Genomic DNA, 24169 nt, shown 5'->3' with positions numbered 1-24169 from the left:
ATGGCACAAATATACATATGTAACAAACCTGCACGTTATGCACATGTACCCTAGAACTTAAAGTATAATAAAAAAAAAAAAAAAGAAAAGAAAAAAAAAGGTAACAGAGAAAAAAACAAAAAAAAAAAACAAAAAAAATAATAATAATTGGGACTTAAAGCTGTTGGAAATTCCAATTCTTTAGAGCCTTGAGAGGAATGTGACTTTGTAGCCTGAGTCACGCTGCATGCAACTGCAACTTCTGCAGCTGATTTCCTGTAAATATTGAAGACCAAACAGCAGCGGAGATAAGACCCCTCAGAACACTCCCCTTCTTATGGAGTATTAAAATAAAAACCTTAGACCAATTAAATTTCACAGAATTTAATTGAGCAAAGAACGATTCACAAATCAGGCAACTCCTGAACCAGAATAGGTTCAGAGAGACTCCAGCATAGCAGCCACGCAGTGGAAGATTTATGGACAGTAAAAGGAAAGTAATGGACAAAAACTGGAAGTGAGGTACAGAAACAGTTGGATTGGTTACAGCTCGGCATTTGCCTTATTTGAACACTGTTTGACCAGTTGGCCACCTTTGACTGGCCAAGACTCAGTGATTGTCACAAGAGTAATTTACATCTGTTTACACCTGCAGTTAGGTTACAGTTCACTATGTCCAGAAAAACCTTCAAGCAGAACTTAAAATATGTAAGGAGGCAGCATTAGGCTAAACTTAATTTAACAGGAGTAATAAAGTAATCTTCCTAGGATGTAGCAATCTGTAACCAATGAAATCACTGGGGCATGCAGTGGTCTTCTATGGAAAACGTCATTCTGCTAAAACTTATCTGTCTCTATCTGTATAAAACCTTAACTTCACCTTCAATGCTGGCCTTGTTCATTTGGAGTCAGTGTCTCCTGGGTGGCTACCCTCGAGTTTTGTGCTAGAATAAACTCCATAATTAATCACATTTTCTGAATGTCACTTTTTTTTTTTTTTTTTTTTGAGACAGAGTCTCACTTTGTCGCTGAGACTGGAGCACAATGGCATGATCTCAGCTCACTGCAACCTCTGCCACCAGAGTTCAAGTGATTCTCCTGCCTTAGCTTTCCAACTAGCTGGGATTATAGGTGCGCACTACCATGCCTGGCTAATTTTTGTATTTTTGTGGAGATGGGGCTTCATCATGTTGGCCAGGCTGGTCTCCAACTCCTGATTTCAAGTGATCCGCCCACCTTGGCCTCCCAAAGTGCTGGGATTACAGGCATGAGCCACTGTGCCTGGCCTGAATGTCATTAGTTAAGGTGGACAGTGTGTGTGAGTGTGTGTGTGTGTGTGTATCTACTATGAGGGAACTCTGGGGTGCCCTCAGGGCCTCCCTGCTGAGTAGGACATGGAAAGAAAGGCAGAGCAGGAGCCAGTGGTGCCCCTGGGAAGGCAAACTTTGACCCCTGACCCCGAGTCAGGGTGGGAGCTGAGGCTGGAGCCCTCCTAAATTGCAACCAAACTGTAGATTTCTGTCTGTACTGGGAAAGTGCTCTTTGTGGTGCACGTGTAGGGGACACACACCCAGGTCACTGGTTAGAAGCACAGGCACACGGCAGGGCTGCCCCACCTTTAGGTATCAGGGATGGCACAGGAAGGAAGGGCAGTGGTTTTCAAACTGCAGGTCATGACCCATTAGTGCGAATGCCACCCAAAATTTCTTTTTCCAGAATGAAACAGAAGAAAATAAAATAGAAGACCCTTGCCTATAATAAGGGTAGACTTCTTGTTGCAGGGTACAGGTCTACACGGGCCAGGATCACAGTACAACATATATATTTTTACTCTACTGATCGTTACTTTCTCTCCTAACTATTTTGACACACTTAGTCCCCACTCATCTCTCCCTAGGGTGACTGGCATGACAAATCCTGGGTGCTGGCTCCAACGAGGCTGTCCTTCGATGCTGCTCTGCATTGAATCGGCTCTTTCACACCCAGCCCATAGCTATTTCTAGGTTTTCTCACTTTGTTCAGACATGGACCCTGTTCTTCATCCTCACATTCCAAGAGAGAAAGAAAAAAAAAAAAGGCAGGAGCTCTCAGAGGGAGCTCCTCCAGCTGGGAACAGGCCCACAAACTGTATTTCTTTCTGGGCTCTCAGACAGCCCTGAGCAGCCAGTTACCAGCCCTGGGACCCTGGGTGATCGTATGGTTTCTCTGAGCCTCTGTGTTCTTGTCCATAAATGGGGGTGGCAACACCTGCCACCACCTAGCAGAAACAAAAAATGAAACCAAGGCCCTGCCTCTCTGGTTAGAAGATGTATGGAAAAGTTGCAGAGGAAAGCATCCAACAGGACGCTCACTGAGGACCATGCTCCACTCACCCCACCTGCAGCTGGTTTTGTGCTTCTGTCTCCTGGTCTCAGGCTCCACCTAGACCTGGGAGTCTGTCCACCATGTGTGTTTACTGTGAAAAAGAATCAGAAGGGATTGCCTGACCTCAGAAGAGATGAAACTTACAGATCCAGGGCAAGAGGAGGCGAATGCAAGATTATAAACTAAGAGAGTGGTTCAAGTCCATAGCACGGAGGCAGAAGTTAAAAGTGCGGCTAGTGTGTGCACACTGGGCCAGGCGCCTTACAGGTGCCAGGACTGGTATCACTCAGTCCTCCCCAGAGCCACACAGGTGGCAACTGCTAGAGCAGGACTAGGGTCAGGCATCCCCACCACATGGTGAAGCATCTCGCTCCCCTCTCGCTGTTGGGCTGTGTTATCTACACAGCGTGTCGACAGGGCTGGAAAGTCCCCGAGGTTGGACTCTGCCAGCTCCCCAGTTCTGAACCCATCACCCACCCTTTCAGCATGGTCACAGGGCTCTCGTGTGGCTCTTGTCTTCTGACTGAAAACCATGATAAGGCGCTGGCCTGGGGGGCGGAGGAGGCTGGAGGCTGTGAGTTCACAATGGAGAGGGGGCAGGGAGGGACTCTGAGTTTGGCGTGGCTCCAGGAGTCCTCTGATGTTTCCTGCCCAGGTGGTCATGGGTGAGGGTGACACTGACAGGTACCTGCTGTGGGCAAGAGCCCAGGTCAGTGGTCTGCTCTGGCCAACTGGAATAAGAGGGTCTGTTCTGTTCCTCTCTGGGGAGGTTTAGCTGCTGAGCTAGTCATGGAGACCCTTCTAAAAGGTATTCACAGGCAGCACCTCAAAAACAGCATCACTGTGCTGCAATGACACCTGAAGAACATTTTAGATTATATTATGGTGAATTATCTCAGCTTAAACCTGGCAGAGTCTGGCCCAAGTCAGTGTCAGGCAGCAGCCATCTTCATGAGTTATTTATATCCACATCCAGCAGCCATCTTCATGAGTTATTTCTATCCACATCGCCCCCCTGCCCACTCCCTGATCGGGTGTCCCCAGGTCATACTTCAACAGGATGTTGCCCATGATGGCTGTTACAGGTGAGTACATGGTGGGGTGGAGAGCTGAAGGACCACCCAGAGCCCTTTCTCCAACACCTTTGGGGTTTCTATGTGAAAAGTCTCAAAGCCCACCCCCCTTTCTGCCCCCTGCAGCCAGCTGTTTAGAGACACAGTGAAACACAAATACTACCTCTGCCCCTCACCAGCTGTGGGCAAGTTACTTTTACTTCTTGGGGTCTCAGTGTCCTCATTTGAACATGAGGACAGTAAGATACATCATTCAGGGTTGCTGTGAGAATTGCTAATCATGTATATAAAATGCCTGGCACAGAAAATGTACTTAATAACTTATAATCTTAATTATAATATTAATTATTATTATAGATTGCTCTCATTTACTGATCCAAATCACATGCTATGATTTTAAGTGCCTAATATCATTAGACAAATAAATGACAACCATTAATAGGATTATTCTATGCTTGCAGCTGGACCAAAGAGACAGGAAAAAGGACTCAAACAGCATTCACCTCCACAGTAGATTAAAAAGAGCCACAAAGTCTTTGCTGCTCCCCCTATCAAGAGATGGAGTCTATTTTCACCTCTTGGTGAAAACAGCATGGCCTTGGGACTGGCATTGACCAAAAAAATGCAGCAGAAGAGACACTGTGGAGTTCTGAGCTTGGGCTTCAAGAGGCATGCAGCTTCCATGTCACCCTTTGGACTATGCTGTCATGTAAAGAAGCCTGAACTAGCCAGCTGGAGTTGTATGGCCCAGCCAACAGCCAGCACCCACCACAAGGCACATGAGTGAGGCCATCATAGACCATCCTCCTCTGGTCAAGTTGCCAGATGATTGCAGCTGCATGACTGACCCCAGAAAAGACCAGCAGAAGAACTGCTCAGCTGAACCCATAGAATTGTGAGCAAATATAAAATAGTGACTGTTGTAAGTCACTGAATGTTGGGTTGGTTTGTTATGTAAAGTAGGTAATGATATAGCCATGAGGTATATGGACATGGGGCCTCCACCTTTGGATATCCCCCTACTCTCTTCCATCAGGCATTGCTGATGAATACACACAGCTCAGTGGGAAACTTTCAAAGCCAGTGATGTGGTCCAGCCCCTCACTCTACAGCCAAAGAAACCCAGAGAAGTAAAATGATCTCCTGAGGTCACACCACTTGTGAGTGTCAAAGCCAGAACAAGAATGTAAGACACGTGACCTCCAGGCCACATTTATGACCACTACAATACATAACCTCCAGCCCAACCAACCCACTGGTGTTAAATAAGCATGTACTCCATGCCAGGCACCAGGCTAGGGATTTTAGATACCTGCAACAGCTCCTTCCCTGAGGCTCTGAATATCACACCCTCTATGCAGATGAGAAAATTGTGTGAGGTACAGGTTGGTAAGGAGACGGGAAAGGGGATGGGCATTCAAGCGGCAGGTCCGGAGTGTTGGACCTTGAACCCTTTCATGTAAGACCTTCTGCCCGCATGCTCTGGAGCCAAACTTTCCAAGTTTAGTCCTTAGTTAGCCACTTGGAGCTATGTGAACTCTCTGGGTGGCTTCTTTTTCTGTGAAATGGGGTCATAATAGTCCCTGCCTGTGACACTTACTGAGTTAGCTCCCCAAGAACCAGTCCCCTCTCCCCTTCCTTGCTAACAAACCCTGATTCCGGTTCCGGTGGCAAAGTGCCCTGACTCAGGAGATGTATCACATTTGGTCAGAGCCAATCTTGACCATACTGCTCTCCTTGGCCATTCACCCCCTTTCCTAGCCTTCGTCACATCGTCACATCACGGGTGACCAATAAAGCATTTGGAACAACACGTGTTCCCTAACAATAATGCAGAGCCTAGGAGGAGAAAGCCATTTGCCTGTGACCTCCTGCCTTTGAATGGGTGAGGTGTCTGGAGCTGCAGCTGCCATTCTGCAACCATGAGGTGAGAAACCTGAGGACCAAAAGCCAGCACCTTGAAGACAGAGGAATAGAAGGGTAGAGAGAAGTCCAGGCAGAGCAGTGAGGGAACACAGTGGGAACTGAAGGCATCAAAGAGCTGCTAAACTAGCCCTGGACTCCAACCTCCAGACTTCTTCCCACTACATAAACAATAGCATCCTTATGGCTGAAGCTACCATAGCTGGGCTTGCTGTCACTTGAAGTTGAAAGCATTCACCATCAACCCAGTGCCTCAAAGGATTGTTGAAAAGGCTGCACAGGTGGTATCAGCAGAGTGCCTGCTGCATAGTAAGCAGTCAATATGTGGTACTTCTGTCAGAGGTGATCCATCTTGATTTTCTTATAGCTCCAGAGCACCTTTCTTACAGCTCAAGAGAAGCGCCATCTTGAATAGGGGCTGGGGCAGCTGAGACTGGCTGGGCTGCATTCCCAGGAGGTTAGGCATTCTTAGTCACAGGTCACAATAAAACAAGATGTGGTAAAGAAGCTGGCCCAAACCCATCAAAACCAAGATGGCAATGAAAGTGGCCTCTGGTCATTCTCGCTGCTCATGATGTGTTAATTATAATGCATTAGCAAGCTAAAAGACACTCCCACCAGCACTAAGACCGTTTACAAATGCCATGGCAGTCCAGAAGTTACCCTATATAGTCTAAAAAGGGGGGAAACCCTTAGTTCCAGGAAATGCCTACCCTTTTCCCAGAAAACTCATGAATAATCCACCCCTTGTTTGATCAATAAATAACTCTAAGCATATTCATTCGAGCAGCCCGTGCTGCTGCTCTGCCCATGGAGTAGCTATTCTTTTTTTTTTTTTTTTTTCTTTTGAGACGGAGTCTCACTCTGTCCACCAGGCTGGAGTGCAGTGGCGCGATCTCGGCTCACTGCAAGCTCTGCCTCCTGGGTTCACGCCATTCTCCTGCCTCAGCCTCCCTAGTAGCTGGGACTACAGGCGCCCGCCACCGCGCCCGGCTAATTTTTTGTATTTTAGTAGAGATGGGGTTTCACCGTGGTCTCGATCTCCTGACCTTGTGATCCGCCTGCCTCGGCCTCCTAAAGTGCTGGGATTACAGGCGTGAGCCACCGCGCCCGGCCGGAGTAGCTATTCTTTATCCCCTTACTTTCCTAATAAACTTGCTTTCACTTTACGCTGTGGACTTGCCCCTGATTCTTTCTTGCCTGAGGTCCAAGAACCCTTTCTTAGGGTCCGGCTTGGGACCCCTTTCTGGTAACACTTCCTCCCCCAGACCCCCTCTACCTGCCTTCTGACCCTGAGAATGAACGTCGCAAAGCCCCTAGCATTCCTGACGTCAGTGTTCATGGATGGCTCCATGAATCCAAAGGATAACAGGGCAGGACATGGGGCGCCCTGGACAGGGAAAGGCATCCTGATGGGCAGCTCTAGACTTCAGGGCTCAACCTCGATGGGAAGAAGAGCCAGGCAGAGCAGATGAGCCAAGTGGAGCAGTGAGGGAACACAGGAAGGCAAGTGCTGGTGCGAGGGCCACCTTTGTCCACCTCCAGGACACTCACGGGGGCTGCCCGGGGTTCCTACAAACAGAGCAGTTCACATTCATGCCCATGGTAATACCCTCCATCTGCCACTGCTCCTGAAAGCCTTCCCTGATTAGCCACTAACAAAACTTGCTAGGCCCAGTGTCCTTACTCAACCTCTCTCCTCTCTGGGAACAAGCCTGGTCTGACACCTTGCTGAGTCAGCTGTTCCTTCGTGTGTGTGTGTGTGTGTGTGTGTGTGTGTGTGTGTGTGTGTGTGTGTGTGTTTCCTCCATTTTTCATCCCTCACTGCATTGCATTAGGGATCCTCAGAAAACAGAAAAATCCTTTTCCATCAATTGTACAAACTGCTGGGCTCTTGCCACTGTGAGAGTCCAATTTTCTTTGAAGAGTTAGCATTCCCCCACGCAACCCCTGCCAAAACAACAGCGGGCAGTGTCAGACACTTGTGTCCTTCCTAGTTCTGACATTGGTTTTCTCTGTGTCCTTGAGCAAGTCACTTCCCCTTTCTGAGCTGGCTTTTTCCAGTCCATAACAAGGGAGGTAGGCTGAACAATTCCAGGACTCCTTTCTTCTAGAAGATACTCTTCTAGCATCAGTGCCCTGGGGTTCTTTCCCAGTCCCTAAGAGTCTTGCAAGAGGGTGAGTTTCATGGTAAATTAATGCAATCCAGGAAATAGTACCGCCAGTCTTCAGACCCTCTTCCTGTCTATCTTCAGCCAGGGTGAGTTTTGGAAAGACCAACTTATTTCACTAACAGCTGGGACAGAATATGCTTAGGGAGAGAATTATGCAGCCACCACATTCCCCTCTTCCTCTCCAAAAAAATACATAAAAATCCAAAGCTAAATGCACCATAAGGGGTTTTGTTTTTACTATTCATTTTTGGCCTGGACAATTCAGAGCTATCTGCTTTTCCACTTTTGTTATTTTAGGATTATTTTCCAGCTGCTTGGGGAAAATTTCCAATCATGCCCATTAGGGCAGAAACAGAAGTGGCTGGCTTTTTTTTTTTTTTTTTTGAGACGGAGTCTCGCTCTGTCGCCCAGGCTAGAGTGCAATGGACGGATCTCAGCTCACTGCAACCTCAGCCCCCCGGGTTTAACCATTCTCCTGCCTCAGCCTCCCAAGTAGCTGGGACTACAGGCACCCGCCACCTCGCCCGGCTAGTTTTTTTGTATTTTTTAGTAGAGACGGGGTTTCACCGTATTAGCCAGGATGGTCTCGATCTCCTGACCTCGTGATCCGCCCGTCTCGGCCTCCCAAAGTGCTGGGATTACAGGCTTGAGCCACCGCGCCCGGCCAGTGGCTGGCTTTTCTTAGAGGCTGCATCCACAGGGGTTGTGCCTGTGGAGGCTGGCAGTCCAGTGGCTGGGGCCCATCCTGGACAAAGGTCCTCATATCCTCAGTCCTTACTCTGACAGAGCTTAGGGGTGTAGGTGTGTGTGTATGTGTGTGTGTGTGTGTGTGTACACAGATCTGTAAGAAAGTCAAGCCACAAATCGTCAGAACCACTAAGGACTGGAAATGGAATAAAGGTACATATTGCCCAATATCTTTATTTTACATATGGGGAAACTGAGGCCCACCTTTCCCATTAGCGTAGCACAGAGCAGCAATTCTCAACTCTGGCTACACGGCAGAATTACCCAGAAAGCTTTTAAAACATGCCAATGGCTGAGGCTCACTCCAAAACAAAGAGAGAAGCATTTCTGGGGGTGAGGCCAAGACACTGTTTTTTATAAAGCTTTTAGAGACAGTCAGTTGTGGGTTTAAATCAAGTTCCACAACTTGGTAGCCATATGACTCAGGCAGCCTTCTTACCTTCTCAGAGCTGAGTTTCCTCACTTACAGAATAGAGATTACACCCCTGTTTTGCAGGGTTGTTGGAAAAATGAGAGATGGTGCTTAGTCCAAAGTAATCCTGCAATAATTGATGGTTATGCCTTTTCCCCTGGTCTCACAACAGAGGCGCTTCACTGAAGGTTTTTTTTTTTTTTTTTTTCTTAGACAGAGTTTTGCTCTTGTTGCCCGGGCTGGAGTGTAGTGGTGCGATCTTTTCTCAGTGCAACCTCCCGGGTTCAAGTGATTCTTCTGCCTCAGCCTCCCAAGTAGCTGGGATTACAGATGCCTGCCACCACTCCTGGCTATTTTTTTCTATTTTAAGCAGAGATGGGGTTTCACCATGTTGGCCAGGCTAGTCTTGAACTCCTGACCTCAGGTGATCCACCCGCCTCGGCCTCCCAAAGTGCTGGGATTACAGGCATGAGCCACTGCACCTGGCTCACTGAAGGTCTTTACCAAACTAATACTGAACAGAATTGGTACTCCTTGGGTTCACACCTAGGGAGGGTGCTTTGAACCACCGAGATGGCTGGTCCATAGTAACCACAACTCAGGTTACTACAACTTTTAAGCCAACCCTTCACCTCCTTCACCACCAAAAGCAACCTTAAAAGAGGTTTCTTTTATTGAAATCCACCTTGGCCTAGAAGCAACTGACTCTCCAGTAGCAACAAACACCCATGGTGCCCAGATCTTGGTTCCTAATATCATTCTCTATAAAAGGAACGAGAGCTTCTTGGAGAAATGGCTGATTCTAGGACTGGGGCAGGAAATATATAAGATGAGCGTGGAGTGTCTTGTATTGCCAGGAAATAACGACATGTTCCAAAAAACAAAACACACACCCACATGCACAGTGAGGGTGGTGTGTCAAAGGCATACAGGAGCCAACCGAAAGACTCCCAGGCGCCAAAGTTGGAACACTTTGAACAACAAAATAATTAAAGTAATATTGGATTATAGTCCAAAGTATAAAAGTACCCCTGATTCCACAATGGTATAAGTAAATGGCTTAATAAATAGATGGGAGAGAAGAGGCAAATCTCTCGCACAGACAAATTCCAAATAGTATATTAGATACCAAATCAAGGAGGTGGAGTATAATTTCCCATTCCTTAAAGGCAGGCTGAGCACGCCAACTGCCTTCCAAAAAGTACAGTCTAGAGAGGCAGTGGGGGAAAGAGTCACTTTGAAGTGCAGAAACCCTGTGAACACAACCTCAGCAGTTGATCAAGGTCAACTTCACCAGTGGTAAGTCATTCCGAGAGTCTGTTGCCTTCATATGATGTGATTAGAATATTTTACCACTGTGGTCTTCCCCAAATCCCTAACCCCAGTCTAACCATCAGACAAGTCCTGGTCGAGGAACATTCTACAAAATACCTCATCACTGTTCCTCATAACTGCCAACGTCATCAAAAACAAAGGAAGTCTGAGCAAATGTCACAGCCGAGAGAAGCCTAAGGAGATAAGATGACTAAATGTAACACGGGATGTGATCCAGGAGCAGAGAAAAGATGTTAGGTAAAAGATGGCCAGGCATGGTGGCTTACGCCTGTATTTCCAGCGGTATGGGAGGCCGAGGTGGGAGGATTGCTTGAGCCCAGGAGTTCAAGACCAGCCTGGGCAACATAGGGGGATCTCGTGTCTACAAAAAGTAAAAACTAAATTAGCTGGGCATGGTAGTGTGTGCTTGTAATCCCAGCTACTCAGGAAGCTGAGGAAGGAGAATCACTTGAGCCTAGGAGGTAGGCTGCAGTGAGCCGTGATTACACCACTGCACTCCAGCTTGGGTGACAGAGCAAGACCTGTCTCAAAAACAAAACAAAACTCAGGAAATCTGAATAAAGTATGGGCTTTAGTTAATACTAATGTATCAAGATCAGTTTCTTAATTGTGGTGAATGTACCACACTAATGCTAGATGTTAACAACGGGGGAAACTGGTGTGGAGTATATGGGAACTCCTTGTACCATTTTTGCAACTTTTCTGTAAATCTAAAACTATTCTAAAATAAAATTTTTTAAAAAATCAGCCTGAATGCAGAATAAAGGTGGCTGTTGGTTGCCTTGCTTCTGGATACACACAAATCAAAAAATGGGCCAATATGTTCCCAAAACCTTATCAGAGAAGCAGGCTGCAGGGAGGGGAGGTGGATAGCAGGGAAGGGGAGGGATGTGGTCAAGGTCATACAGATATTTGGAACAAAGGGCCTGGATCTCCAGCCTCCTGAGCACCAGCGCCAGATACAATGAAGCACTATGTCTCATCGGTGCCAGCAGGGGTAGACCTAGGTGGTCTCTGAAGACCTTTTGAGTTCCCACAGCCTGGGGACCACCTATGGTGTCTGTATCTTTTTTTTTTTTTTTGAGACAGAGTTTTACTCTTGTTGCCCAGGCTGGAGTGCAGTGGCGCGATCTTGGCTCACTGCAACCTCTGCCTTCCCAGGTTCAAGTGATTCTCCTGCCTCAGCCTCCTGAGTAACTGGGATTACAGGCACCCACCACCATGCCTGGCTAATTTTTTGTATTTTTAGTAGAGACGTGGTTTCATCATATTGGCCAGGCTGGTCTTGAACTCCTGACCTCAGGTGATCCACCCGCCTTGGCCTCCCAAAGGGCTGGGATTATAGGCATGAGCCACCGCGCCCAGCCTAGTGTCTGTATCTTTAGAAACAATGACATCATTGCATGGATGCCAGTTCCGTGGGAGCGCTATTGTGCAGCAAAGGGCCTTGCCAGCTGAAGATCACACCACACAGGCTCTGTTTTTACCAGCTGTGTGACTTCAGGTAAGTGAGCTGACTTCTCTGTGCCTCTGTTTCCTCATCTGAAAATGGGAACACTAACGCCTACCTGATAGAAATTGCTGAGGATCAAGTAAGATCATGCATATAGCAACGGGTAAAAGTTGCCAATCTTTGTACCAGCACATGCACTCAGGGCCTTCCTTATGCTTGAAAATATAGAGGTGCACGGGAGGAGTGGGGCGTAAAGACAGACAGCAGGGAAAGCAACAGATGGCACAGTTCCTCTACTCTGCTGTTCTCAGGGCTGACCCAGCTGCTGCGCCCTCAGAAGCAGGTGGAGAATGGGCGGCAGTGGGAAGGGAATGGTTGATTCATTTAGTGCAGTCACCTGCGGTCTCAACAGCTTCTATACTCAGCACCTGGATTGTAGCAGCGTTCTCTGGGCTTCAGCTGCCTGAGTGCCTCCCCCTGCCGGGGCTGAAGGAGTGTCCGGGCTTCTTGCACCACTGAGGCTGGGATTAAGGCCTAAGGCCTTGCTTTAACTTGCGCTCACCTAGAAAATGAACTAAGTCCCATGACCTTTGCCTCTTGCCACAGGCCCTGAGCAGCCTAGCCTGGCTTTGTCCGTTTGGAAGAAGTAGACCTGCACACCTGCTGTCCTCATTCATTTGTTCCAGTGAACAATCAGTGCCAGGCTCACTCTGTGCTCCTAGACCCGAATCAGTCAATGGTGTCACAGGTAGATGAATGCAACATGGTCCTGCTCTCCAGGGTTCCAGTAGGCTCTAATCCCGCCACTCTCTATCATCCTCAAGGGCCCCAGCCAGGCTCACGTCCACCTCTGGGCCTTGGCCCTTGCTGTTCCATCACCCGCTGCTCTCCAGCAGACTCTGTCAGCTCCCCTCTCCCATCCTGCCGATCCGTCCTTCATGACCTAGCTTGGTGTCTGCCTCCTCCAGGAAGTCTGCCCAGATCACCCCACCTGGATGTGCTCTCTTCCTGCTCCAGGTAACTCGCTGCACTGCCTTTCACAAAGCACTTAGCTATCCCCTCCTGGTGCCTTTACAGTTCATATTTGTGCATGGAGTCCCCACCAGACCCTTGGAGAAGACAGTGGTAAGATTGTATCTTACCCATCTTTATAAACGTGGCTCATATCCAAACCCATCCAGTACTGGTTGATCTCAGAAAATTACTTTCATGTCTTTCCTGCTACTCACTTCTGGAGGGATGGGCTTGAGCCTTGCTAGGCCTCGGTTCAAACCTCAGCCCTGTACCTCACTAGCTGTGTGATCTCTGGGAAAGTTAGCCCACTCTAGTGGTAGGTACGGCTGGTGTCCCACCCATCCCTGTGGAGCCTTATCTTTTTAGTCGACTCCAGCCCTCCTTCCACTAGCCAGCTCTGCATCTCTTCACCCAAGGACCGTTTCTGGCAAGAGTCAGATCTTACAGTCCAGGAAGAGAGAAGGGGGCTGGGCATGGTGGCTCACACCTGTAATCCCAGCACTTTGGGAGGCCGAGGCAGGAGGATCCCCTGAGGTCAGGAGTTCGAGACCAGCCTGGCCAACATGGTGAAACCCTATTTCTACTAAAAATACAAAATTAGCCAGGTGTGGTGGCACATGCCTGTAGTCTCAGCTACTCAGGAGGCTGAGGCAGGAGAATCGCTTGAACCCAGGAGGTGGAGGTTGCAGTGAGCTGAGATTGTGCCACTGCACTGCAGCCTGGGCAACAGAGCAAGACTCTGTCTCATAAAAAAAAAAAAAAAAAAAAAAAAAAAAAAAAAGAAAAGAAAAGAAAAAAAAGGAAGAGAGAAAGTGCTGGAAGATGCATCCTCACAGCTCACGACTATCAGGAGTTGGTGAATAATATGAGCTCCGTCACCCCTCGGGTGGGATAACCATGAGATGTGTGTTCCACATTGGCTCCCAGAGTTCCCCAGCAGAATTCAGCTCCAGTTGCCCCCAAGGGTAACTCTCATGCCAATGTACCTTTTATTGGCATCAATCCCTTCCCCTGGCTTGGTTCCCCTACTGGTGCTTCCTGGGGTTACTACCCAAATAATCCACTTGCACTCAAATCCTTGTCTCAGGGTCTGCTTCTGGGGAAACCCAAACTAAAGCACTCCTCTTAGCCTCAGTTTCATTATCTGTAAAATGGGTATAATGGCCGAATTGACCTCACAGGATGACTGCAAGATGGTATCTGCAAAGCACAGAGCCTGGAATTACTAAGCATTCTCCAAAAGGAACCACTACAGTGATTTTCAGTTGTGCTTATTTTAAACTTTTTAATCTTTTTTTTTTTCTTTTTTTTTTTGTCAGAGTCTCACTCTGTCACCTGGGCTGGAGTGCAGTGGCGTGATCTGGGCTCACTGCAACTTCCACCTCCCAGGTTCAAGTGATTCTCCCACCTCAGCCTCCCGAGTAGCTGGGATTACAGGTTCGCACCACTGTGCCTGGCTAATTTTTGTATTTTTTGTAGAGACGGGGTCTCGCCATGTTGCCCAGGCTGGTCTTGAACTCCTGGGCTCAAGGAATTCCCCTGCTGTGGCCTCCTAAAGTGCTGGGATTATAGGCATGAGCCACCTCGCCCAGGCTAAGTTTCTGAAGAGAGGACTGAATCTTTTGACAGAGCAGTCATGACTATGTCCCACCCAGCTTGCTCTGGAGAGCCAGCACCTTCTCTTGGGACCACCCCCCACTGTCTGGTAATTCCCATCCACACACTTGCCCTGGACGTGCCCTTCTTGATGACCAAGAAAAATCCAGAACATGGCCATCCCTTGGCATCAAAAATTTTCCCCTTGGGCTGGTTTTGAGCGCATCCTCCCAGCAAGGGTGGGAAGCTCATTCCTGAGCACCTATCAGGGCAGCTGGGGATCAGAGGGGCTGAACACCCACTGCCAGGAGACCCTGGTTTTATTTTCTACCAGTCCTTGCCAGGCCAGTGGTCCGCCTGGTCTTGGCAGGACACTGCTGTGCTTCCCGGCCACCACAGTCCCCACTCCCTGTGACAGGGGCCTCTGTGGCAAGGGCAGGTTGGGACTTGGCAGAAGGCCCGATAAGTTCTAGTAATTCCGATTTTCAGGTCCAACTGGCGACTTGATGCATTTTACCTAGTCTGAGGCGAACGAGTCCATTTGCCATCTGAGCCCTGTACTTATACGTCTGGACTCTTCCTGGGAGGCAGACAAGTTCCGCAACCACAGCAGGGGAGAGACCATCAAAAGTGCATGGTGGCTGGGGGACATGAGTCCAGCTAAGCCAAATAAAACTGTGTGCTCAACACAGCACAGGGCACCCAGACTGCCTGGGTCCAGATTCCCACTCTGCTAGTTACTCACTGTGTCCCCTGGGGGAGGGCATTCAATGTCTTTGTACTGCAGTTACCTCATCTATAAAATGGGCAAGGCGGCAACGTCTACCTCCTAGGGCTGCTGTGAGGTTAAATGGGCAGATTCACATGAAGAACTTGCAAGACTGCCTGGAGCAAAGCAAGTACTCAGTGAATGCTTGCTGCTATAGAGGCATTAACACGCACGGAAAACGTGCGGACAGACGTAACGCATGCAATGTGACTTCGGAGGCAGACTGGTGGTTATGGGGCTGCAGGAGGGGAGGAGGGGGAGGGAGTTTGGAGCTTTGTTTTGAATGATGAGATGTTTTGGAACTAAATAGATGAGGTGGTGGTTGTACCACATTGTGTCTGTACTAAATGTCACTGAACTGTATACTTTTAAATGGCTAATTTTATGTTATATGAATTTCATCTCAATTAAAAAAAGAAAAAACTTCTGGGGAGTGAGTTTGGTTAGAGTAGGTGGAAAAGATCTTTACTTTTACATTTCTGTCCAGCTTGGGTTTTTGTTAAATGATGAACATATATGTGTATCACTTTGGTAATTAAACAAATTCAAGTTGTTTTTAAAAGGAAGCATCGTATAGGAGAAAATGTGTGTGGGAGGTGAAAGGAACATATGATGAGCTCTGACTCATATTTCATCATCTATCACCTGCTTATATGTTGTCTAACTGTCTGTACGTCCATACGTTTATCCATCTATCTGTGCATCTGTCTGTCCGTCCATCTGTCCATCCATCCATCCATTCATCCATCATCTGTCTTCCCATGCAATATGAACAAGAGCCTTGGGGGCGGTGTGAATGCCCCTATTTCAAAGCAACAAAAGTGAGGCTTAGAAAATTTAAGCCGCATGCCCAATTCACAGAGCCTGACCTCCAAAACATCTTTTGACTCCATCACACAGCCCCTTATTTGCATATGTAAAACAGGGAGCATAAAGCCACTTTTTTACCCTAGTTCTGATTGACGCTCTCTAGACCCTGGATGCCTGGCTGAGCTCTCAAAGTCAGAGCAGGACAGCATGGTCCTCCTGACTGCATCAGTCCTGCCTCTCAGGTGCCCAAATGCCCAGAGAGCCTGCAAGCCACCCACTCCCTGCTCTCCAGCCATGAACACCTGCTCCCCAAAGCAGAAACCAGGCCTCTCACCAGCCCCCCATGTCTGTGTTCTGGGAAAAAATTGTGGTCAAAAAGCTGACAAATGTAGGAAAGGGAAATAAACAGGTAGCCATCTGTGTGGCAGCTGTTTCCATGTGGGAGCCAGGGCAGGTGTGGAGCACACCTGAGTTCCTCACAGGTGTATGTGCTTACTAATGGGAGACAGCCCCACTCACCCCGGCCACCACCCGGTGCAGGATCCTGGCCACCTCTGCCTGGCCCAGACTCAGCTGCAGCCACACCGGGCATGTTTTGATGAGCTTCTCCAGGATGCTGATGCCCTGGCGGCGAGGAAGGCAGTTCTTCGGGGTGGCTGGCAGACAAAGCCCCATGCCATCTTCCTCTTCCTCTTCCTCTCCTTTGCCAACAACTGGAACGGGACTGAAAAACAGAATCAAATGATCAGCCATCCTGCAGCCAACCCAGAGAGGGTTTACAACACCTGGGGATTCCATTCAGCCATGCTTACTTATTCAGCATTAGGCAGTCTGTGGCCCTCTGGGGAATTAAAAAAAAAAAAAAATCAACAAACCACGGTCTTCACCTTAGGGCGTTTATATAGGAAACACACCTCAGCCCACCTGACTCAGGATGTGAGGCTCCAAGACGTTGTTCCTCCTTTTCTGGAATCAGAACCAGCCTGTGTGTGCTGGGATGGGGTAGGCAAACGTCAGGGTCTCGGGATCTCTTTTTTTTTTTTTTTTTTTTTATTTGAGGCAGAGTCTCGCTCTGTCGCCCAGGCTGGAGTGCAGTGGATCTCGGCTCACTGCAAACTCCACCTCCCAGGTTCACGCCATTCTCCTGCCTCAGCCTCCGGAGTAGCTGGGACTACAGGCGCCCGCCACCTCGTCCGGCTAGTTTTTTGTGTTTTTTAGTAGAGACGGGGTTTCACTGTGTTAGCCAGGATGGTCTACGATCTCCTGACCTCGTGATCCGCCCGTCCCGGCCTCCCAAAGTGCTGGGATTACAGGCTTGAGCCACCGTGCCCGGCCAAGTCTGGGATCTCTTAAACCAGACAGAACTGTCAACAGTAGGCAATGCCCATTTCCCAGCGAAGCCCTCAGTTTGATTTTGCTGTTTCTTGGGTCTGTGAGAGCCAAGACTTCAGTCTGTGAGGAAACGGCGGGACACAGCTAGAGTACAAGTATAAATCTAACAGAAGCACAGTGCAACAGAAGTAGCTAATTGCAACCCAGGGTGGGTTGAGGAAAATGGGCGGCATTTAAGCAGAGCCTTGAAGAGGATTTTTAAAAACTTTTAAAGAGTAACACACACAGTGAAATGCACACATCTTGAGTGTACAGCTAGCCACATTTTTACATATGTCTACACCTGTGTAACTACCACCCAGATCAAGATAGCGAGATCTGCGCTGCCGTAGCCACTAGCCAGAAGTGATTATTGAGCTCTTAAAAGTGGCTTGTCTGAATTGACAAGTGCTGTAAGCAAAAGATATACACAGGATTTCAAAGACAAAAAGAATGTAAAATAGCTCATTAATATTTTTATTGTTTACATGTCAAGATAATTTATTTTAAGACAGATTCTTGCTCTGTTGCCCAGGCTAGAATGCAGTGGCATGATCTCAGCTTACTGCAGCCTCTGTCTCCTGGGGTCAAGTGATTCTCCTGCTTCAACCTCCCAAGTAGCTGGAATTACAGGTGTGCACCACCACGCCCAGCAAAGTTTTGTATTTTTTTTAGTAGAGACGGGGTTTCACCATGTTGGCTAGACTGGTCTTGAACTCCTGACCTCAAGTGACCCACCCACCTTGGTCTCCCAACGTGCTGAGATTACAGGTATGAACCATCACACCCAGCAAGATATTTTAAATGTGTCAGGTTAAATAAAACATTATTAACATTACCTTGCCTGTTTTAATATGGCTGCTAGAACATTTAGAATGACATATGTGGCTTGCATTAGATTTCCATTGGATGGTGCTGATATAGGACAGTTCTAGAAAGTTCCTTCTTACCCCTTCCCAGTCAACAGTACCTGAGGATGTGTCAACACAGCACAGTGGGGGAAGGAGGATCACAGACCCAAGAAACAGCAAAATCAAACTGAGGGCTTTGCTGGGAAATGGGCTCTGCCTACTGTTTACGGTTCTGTCTGGTTTAAGAGATCTCAGACCCTCCCCAAGACCCTCATGTTTGCCTTCCGCATCCCAACACACACAGGCTGGTTTTGATTTCAGAAAAGGAGGAACAACATCTCAGAGCCTCACACCCTGAGTCGGGTGGTCCGGACGGTCTGTCTACTTTCTACCTAAGGCACCGGGTCTCTCAAGGGACCTGCAGGGGTGAAAACCTTAATCAGACAGACGAGGGTACTCAGAAAGCCACGAAGCTGTGGGTGGTGCCTTCCGTCTTGCCCTGTGTCTCTGTGATGCTGCCCAGGGGTACCAGGGATCAAGGTTGGCATTGGTTCCAGAAGCATCCAGGGCATGTGCTGTAAGGAGACTCTCGGAGGAGGCGGGGGATGAGGCCAGGGTAAGCCCTGTAAAAGGGCACAGGAAAGTAGAACTACCCCTGTGGGCGGGGCTCTGGGGGCCCTGGGGGTTTTCAGGGTGGTGGAGGGGTTACGCAGCGCTGGATTAAACAGGCGCAGCAGTGTTGTGAATTTTCAGCAGTGGGTTTTCGAGAGAACTGACTGGGATTGCCTGTCATGAGGAGGGGTGTGTGAAGGTCAGTGTGCAGTTGTCTGCACCTGGGGAGAAAATTCCCTCCCACATCCTCCGGGGAGCCCTGACTCTCATGAATGTTGTGTGTGCTCCTGGCTGCCTGAGGATTTCTCCTCTTGGTCCACAGCCTGCAGCCTACATAGAAGAAGGAGCCAGGTCACCAGGAAGACATGAGTGTCCCGGGGAATGTCAGGAATCCTGGGGCTGGTGGGGGCGGGGTAGGACGGCTCTGTGGAAGTCCACAGGCTGTGGAATTGGGGCCAAACAGTCTCACTTGGAGCTCAAGGCCAGGGCGGCCTGGCTGATACTGATATAACCACTTCCCAGGCCCTGAGTGTGGTCCCAGCATCTCGTCTGGGAAAAGTTAAAATGATGGAGGTCTGAATTTCCCAGAAAAGAAAAGAAACCCCCTGGGCTACAGGCTTCTCCAACCCCACTTGGAAACACAAAGATGTGTTCTGGCACCAAAAGATGCTATAATCATCCTTAAACATCCCTGCTTGGGCCCCAGCCTCCCTCAGGCCAATTAGGACTTTCAATAGCAGGGAGTCAAGGGCAATTGGCTTCATTTCTTCTTTGCCACAAACTATGGCTTAGCACTTGGCCAAGTCCTTTCCCTCTCGAAGTCTGTTTCCTCATCTGTGCAATGGGGACTGGGAGAAGGAAGCTTCCTCTATTTGCTGGGTGGCCCTAGGTGTGACCTGGGCTCATCCTCATTTTTTTTTTTTTTTTTTTTTTTAACCTGCAGAACCAAAGCTGCGATCAAACAGAGAGCTTCTGGGAGTAAGGAGAGGGTGGCCTCTCATTCACTCGGGCCGTGCTTAGTTTCTGTGGACCTGCCAATGTCAAATGCTGTTGCAGGCACAGGTTAGACCAGTGAACAAAAGAGTTGAAAAACAACCCCGAAACCTTCATGGTATTTACATTCTAGGGGAGGAGATGGGCAATAAACAAGGCAAATGGGTGACTAGAGGATGTCAGATGGTAATACCGCCAAAGAAGAAGAGGAAAGGGTCCCGGGGACAGGGGACAGTTCCAAACTGGGTGGCCAGGGAAGACGCCCGGAAAAGGTGATTGTGGAATAAATGCCTGGCTGCAGGTATCTGGAGAACAGATTTCTGGGTAGGAGGAAAAGCAAACTCCCAAGCCTCCAGTTCCTGCTCCTGGAGCAAATGCAAGGAGGGACAGTGAGAGAAAGGAGAGAGTGGGAGGAGGTGAGGGCAGAGGGGGCAGGGGGAGGGTCCCATGAGCATCTGGAGCCACAGGGAGCATTGGCTCTAAATCCACATGTATAAGCACTCCCCAGGGCTGGGGGAAGGGGCTGGACTTCCAGCTAGCTACATGCCTAGCCCAGCGCTCAGGTTTCCTTGGCAAGAATAAATGCGCCCATGGAGATCTGGGGGGACCTGGGTGGTCTCAAGGCCCAGGAGGGTCTGCAGGAATCCATAGTGATAAACCTGCTTCCCAGCCCGGCAGTCCCACCTGCATCCTGAAGCACGAGGCTGCTGCTCTCAGGGTGACCGAGTGGAAACTCTGCCCTAGGTTCCAACATCACGAGGACTGTACATTTCACTGTCTTGTGATCACGTCTCTTCCCGCTCTAAAACTTGCAATGGATTTCACCTTCTAAAGAATCCAGTCCAGTCCTCTCATGTTTAAGGCATTCCCTTTCTGAGCCTCTGCCTCTCAACCCCAGACACCTCCTACAAAGGGCTCCTCTCCATCACCCAACAGAATGTGCACTTCTCCATCTGGAGCCCACGCTCATGCTGCTCTGTCCACCTGCACCTCCTTCAGGGTCTATTTCTTCCTCCCAAGATTATTTCCAACTGGTAGGCAAAAGTATTAGACCAGACACAGAAAGCAATGATCATAAAAGAAAAAATAGATAAGTTAGACTGCATCACAATTTAAAACTTCTGCCCCTCAGGCTGGGGGAAAAATATTTGCAAAACATATATCCAACAGGGAGCAAGCAAATCAATTTTCAAAATGGGCAAGAGATTTGAACAGATACTTCAAAGAAGAAGACATACAAATGGACAATAAGCAGGTGAAAAAGAGCTCAAAGTCATTAGTCATTAGGGAAATGCAAATTAAAACCACAATGCGATACCACGGCACAACCACTAGTATGGCTAAAATTAAAATGACTGACAACATCACATAGTGGTGAGAATGGGAAGTAATCAGAATGCTAGTGTACTCTTGGGGAGAACGTACATTGGTACAAGCACTTTAGACAAAGATATGGCACTTTTTAATAAACCTAAACATATACCTACCCTGTAGCCCAGCGATTCCACTCCTGGGTATACACCAGAGGGAAATGAAAGTATATGTCCAGAAAGACTTGCACACAAATGTCAAAGCAGCTCTCCTCCTAATACCTCAATACCACCTGGTTCCAGTGCCCATCAGCGGCAGAATGGATGAAGAAACTGTGGCATGTCCACATAACGGGCCAGTAGTCAGCAATGAAAAGGAATTATCCATATGCACAACCACATGAATGAATCTCAGAAGCATTATGCTGAGTCAAGGAAGCCAAATGCAAAAAAGTACATATGGCATGAATCCATTTATATGAAGTTCAAACAGTATACTTAGATGTGTGCATTCACTTTTACCACATGCAAATTTTACACCAAAAGAATAAAAGATAATCCTAACTAAATACTAAACTCTAGTTAACTCTAGTTAGTCATGCTAACATTCAGGGGGTGGTCTGCAGCTTTCTATGAAATATATTAAAAAATAAGGTACATTCATGGATGGGTAAAGATATGTAACAAAACAGAGAAAAACATTGAGGATTACTGGTGGGTGTATGGGTGTTTACTGCGAAGTTCTTTCAAGGCTTCTGTATCTTCTAAATTTTTAATAGTGAACTACTAGGAAAACAGTTCTTCGCATCCTTTAAGTCTGCTTCAGATGAAGCCTGCCAGCTGTATTAGAAGCCTTGGGTTTGAATGTAGGCTGTGTGACCTCTGGCCAGTTATTAATACTGTACCTCTCTGGGCTTCAGTTTAATCACCTGTGAAAACATAATAAGCTGGGTGCTGTGGCTCACACCTGTAATCCAAACATTTTGGGATTAAGGCCAAGGCAGGAAGGTTGTCTGAGCCCAGGAGTTTGAGACCAGCCTGGGAAATATAGTGAGACCACATCTCTACAAAAATTTTTTTGAAAAATTAGCCAGGCATGATGGCATGTGCCCCATGCAGTCCCAGATACTCAGGAAGCTAAGGTAGGAGGACTGCTTAAGCCTGGAGGTGGAGGCTGCGTTGAGCTGAGATCGCCTCACTGCATTCCAGCCTGGGTAACAGAATAAGACCCTGTCTCAAAATGAATGAATGAATGAATGAATGAATGAATGAATGAATGAATGAATAAATAAATACAATTAAACAAAATAAAATAAAACAACGTAATTGTCTTTATTTAAGAGAGTTACTGAGAAAATTTCATGAGTTGTCAACTAGGTAGCACAGTGCCTGACACACTATTCAGTAAATGTTATAGTTTTTCTAATCCTCCAACCCCCAAGTTATAAACACTTCTTCCTCTTCCTGCTACAGTTCTCTCACTTTAAAGCCTTGATTTTGGGACTAAGCACATTTGATTGACGTGACTGCGGCCCACATCTGTGTGTTGCTTGTCTTGTGCCGAACATCTGTCCCCAGGGTAACCCACAATTTCAAGTGCCTGGGAACCACACGGCTTGGCACAGACAGAGAAACAAACCAGTGGAAGGATCCCTTTCCCACCCTGTGCAAAGACAACAAGGCCTAGGATCATCCCAGGCACCTCCAGGCCCCTCGGAGCACTGAGGGCTGAAGGTGCCAGCCTGCGGGCTCAGACTCAAACACCAGCGAGGACAAAGGCCCCTAAGCCTCCGCTTGCCCAACCCTTGTGATACTCTCCTTCCCCTCTGGGTGGTCCAGTGTGGCTGGAACAAAGGGTCCTCCCAGAGACCTGCTCAGGGCCCCCAGGAGGATAGGCAGATGCAAGGATCTCAGGGTGGAGAGGAATCTGTAAAAGGTCAAAGGCTGCAGCCCCTTGGCTTCGAGCAATGTCTAGAAGTTAGAGAAGAAACAGCGGGAGTTAGGGAAGTACGGACCTTAAACTGGGTCCCAGAAGTAACAGGGCTCTTAAGGGACAAAGTGACATGGCACCTTCTCTGTCTAGGCCTAAGAAGGGTGGCAGAGCCAGGCAGCTGCCACAGGTCACTGGAGTTCCTGGGTGTCCATTTCCGATTGGAAAATGTCCGTGCCAAGGACGGCACTTGGGGCAGGATGGCAAAGATGGAAGTGCCCAGAGTGGGTGACACGCAGGCTTTGTTTTACAGCTATGATGACTCTTATCAACTGGCCTGGCCACAGCAGCTCCAACTGCCAGGAACCGTCGCTAAGCCCACCCAGCATCGGATCAGCCATCTGTTGGCAGAGCCGGCTACTTCGACACCCATGCTCTCCCTCATACCAGTTGACTCCAGCTCCGCTAAGGACCCTGCAAAGGCAGAACCGGGGACCCTGGATAATGAAAGGCGTTGTTACAGCCTTGGAAGCTTTGCAGCAGCTTCACCAGAAAGAGAAATTGTTCCACAACGGGTTGTTCTTCCACTCATGGAGAATAGAGCAGTGAGCTCAGAGCAGCAGGCCCACAGGCTTCTGATCCTTCAGCTGCCGCCGGACACCCACCCAGACCGCCCTGCCAGACGCAGTGCCAGCAGACACTCAGGAAAACCCAGCTCCTGGGCTGTAGGACTCAACCTCTCAGCTTCTATGAGGACTTTCTCACCAGTTCCCTAAAGGAGGGCGGGAATTGCCTTGAGTGTGCCCAGCTCCTGGGCATGGTGCCTGTGTCTACATTCAGGCCTATTCAGCCGGGGGGGTAGAAGAGGGAAGCTCCGCTCCAGGGTGGAGAGCTGGCCCAAGGGGCTGACCAAGTATGGGGACAGAGCGGTGAGTATGGCAGCTTGGGGTGTGGGGCCCTGGCTAGATGCTGCCTATTAGGGGTAGGGGAAAGGCACAGAAGTTTCCCAGCTCCACAGGGTGCTGGCTTCGGGCTGCCTATGTCAGCCCCAGGAAGCAGCTCAGAGAGTTCCAATGCAGACTCACGGTGGGAACCAAGGCCTTCCGGTATAGACTTGGCCAGGACATGCCAGGGAGTGGGAGGTGGGAGTGTGTGACGGAAAGGGAGGACCGGAAAAGGCCGTTACTACCCCACCTACCATCCTGACCCAAGGCAGGGTGGCCTCCCAGCTTCAACAAGACAAAGGGGGCTATAGGAATAGAGAGGCCTGGTCCCTGGGCTTCGAGGGCTCTTAGGTCAGTAGAAGCCAGTGTGGCTCTGGTGATAAATGTTACAGGATGGCCAGGTCCCTCTGGACAAAGCACCATGAGAACACAGAGGGAGTGCAGGGGCCGGCGTGGGAGGGAGCCCTGGTGAGGCCAGCCAGGGAAGCAACTTGCCTGCTTCATGTATT

At 48.7% G+C, this 24169-nt stretch overlaps 1 protein-coding gene across 2 annotated transcripts in view; it reads right to left on the bottom strand.

Annotated features, from left to right (window-relative positions):
* The window catches only part of RIN3 (Ras and Rab interactor 3), a 185185-nt gene that overhangs the window by 126400 nt on the left and 34616 nt on the right, over positions 1-24169 (bottom strand). For both annotated transcript variants that reach the window (XM_017857929.1, XM_017857930.1), the window contains exon 2: positions 16169-16373. In XM_017857929.1, the coding sequence (XP_017713418.1) occupies positions 16169-16373 (205 nt within the window). The remainder of the gene's footprint in view (positions 1-16168; positions 16374-24169) is intronic.

The sequence above is a fragment of the Rhinopithecus bieti genome, unplaced genomic scaffold (assembly GCF_001698545.2).
Source record: "Rhinopithecus bieti isolate Rb0 unplaced genomic scaffold, ASM169854v2 scaffold_41913, whole genome shotgun sequence".
Lineage (NCBI taxonomy): Eukaryota > Metazoa > Chordata > Mammalia > Primates > Cercopithecidae > Rhinopithecus > Rhinopithecus bieti.
This window is presented reverse-complemented; position numbering and strand designations above follow the sequence as displayed.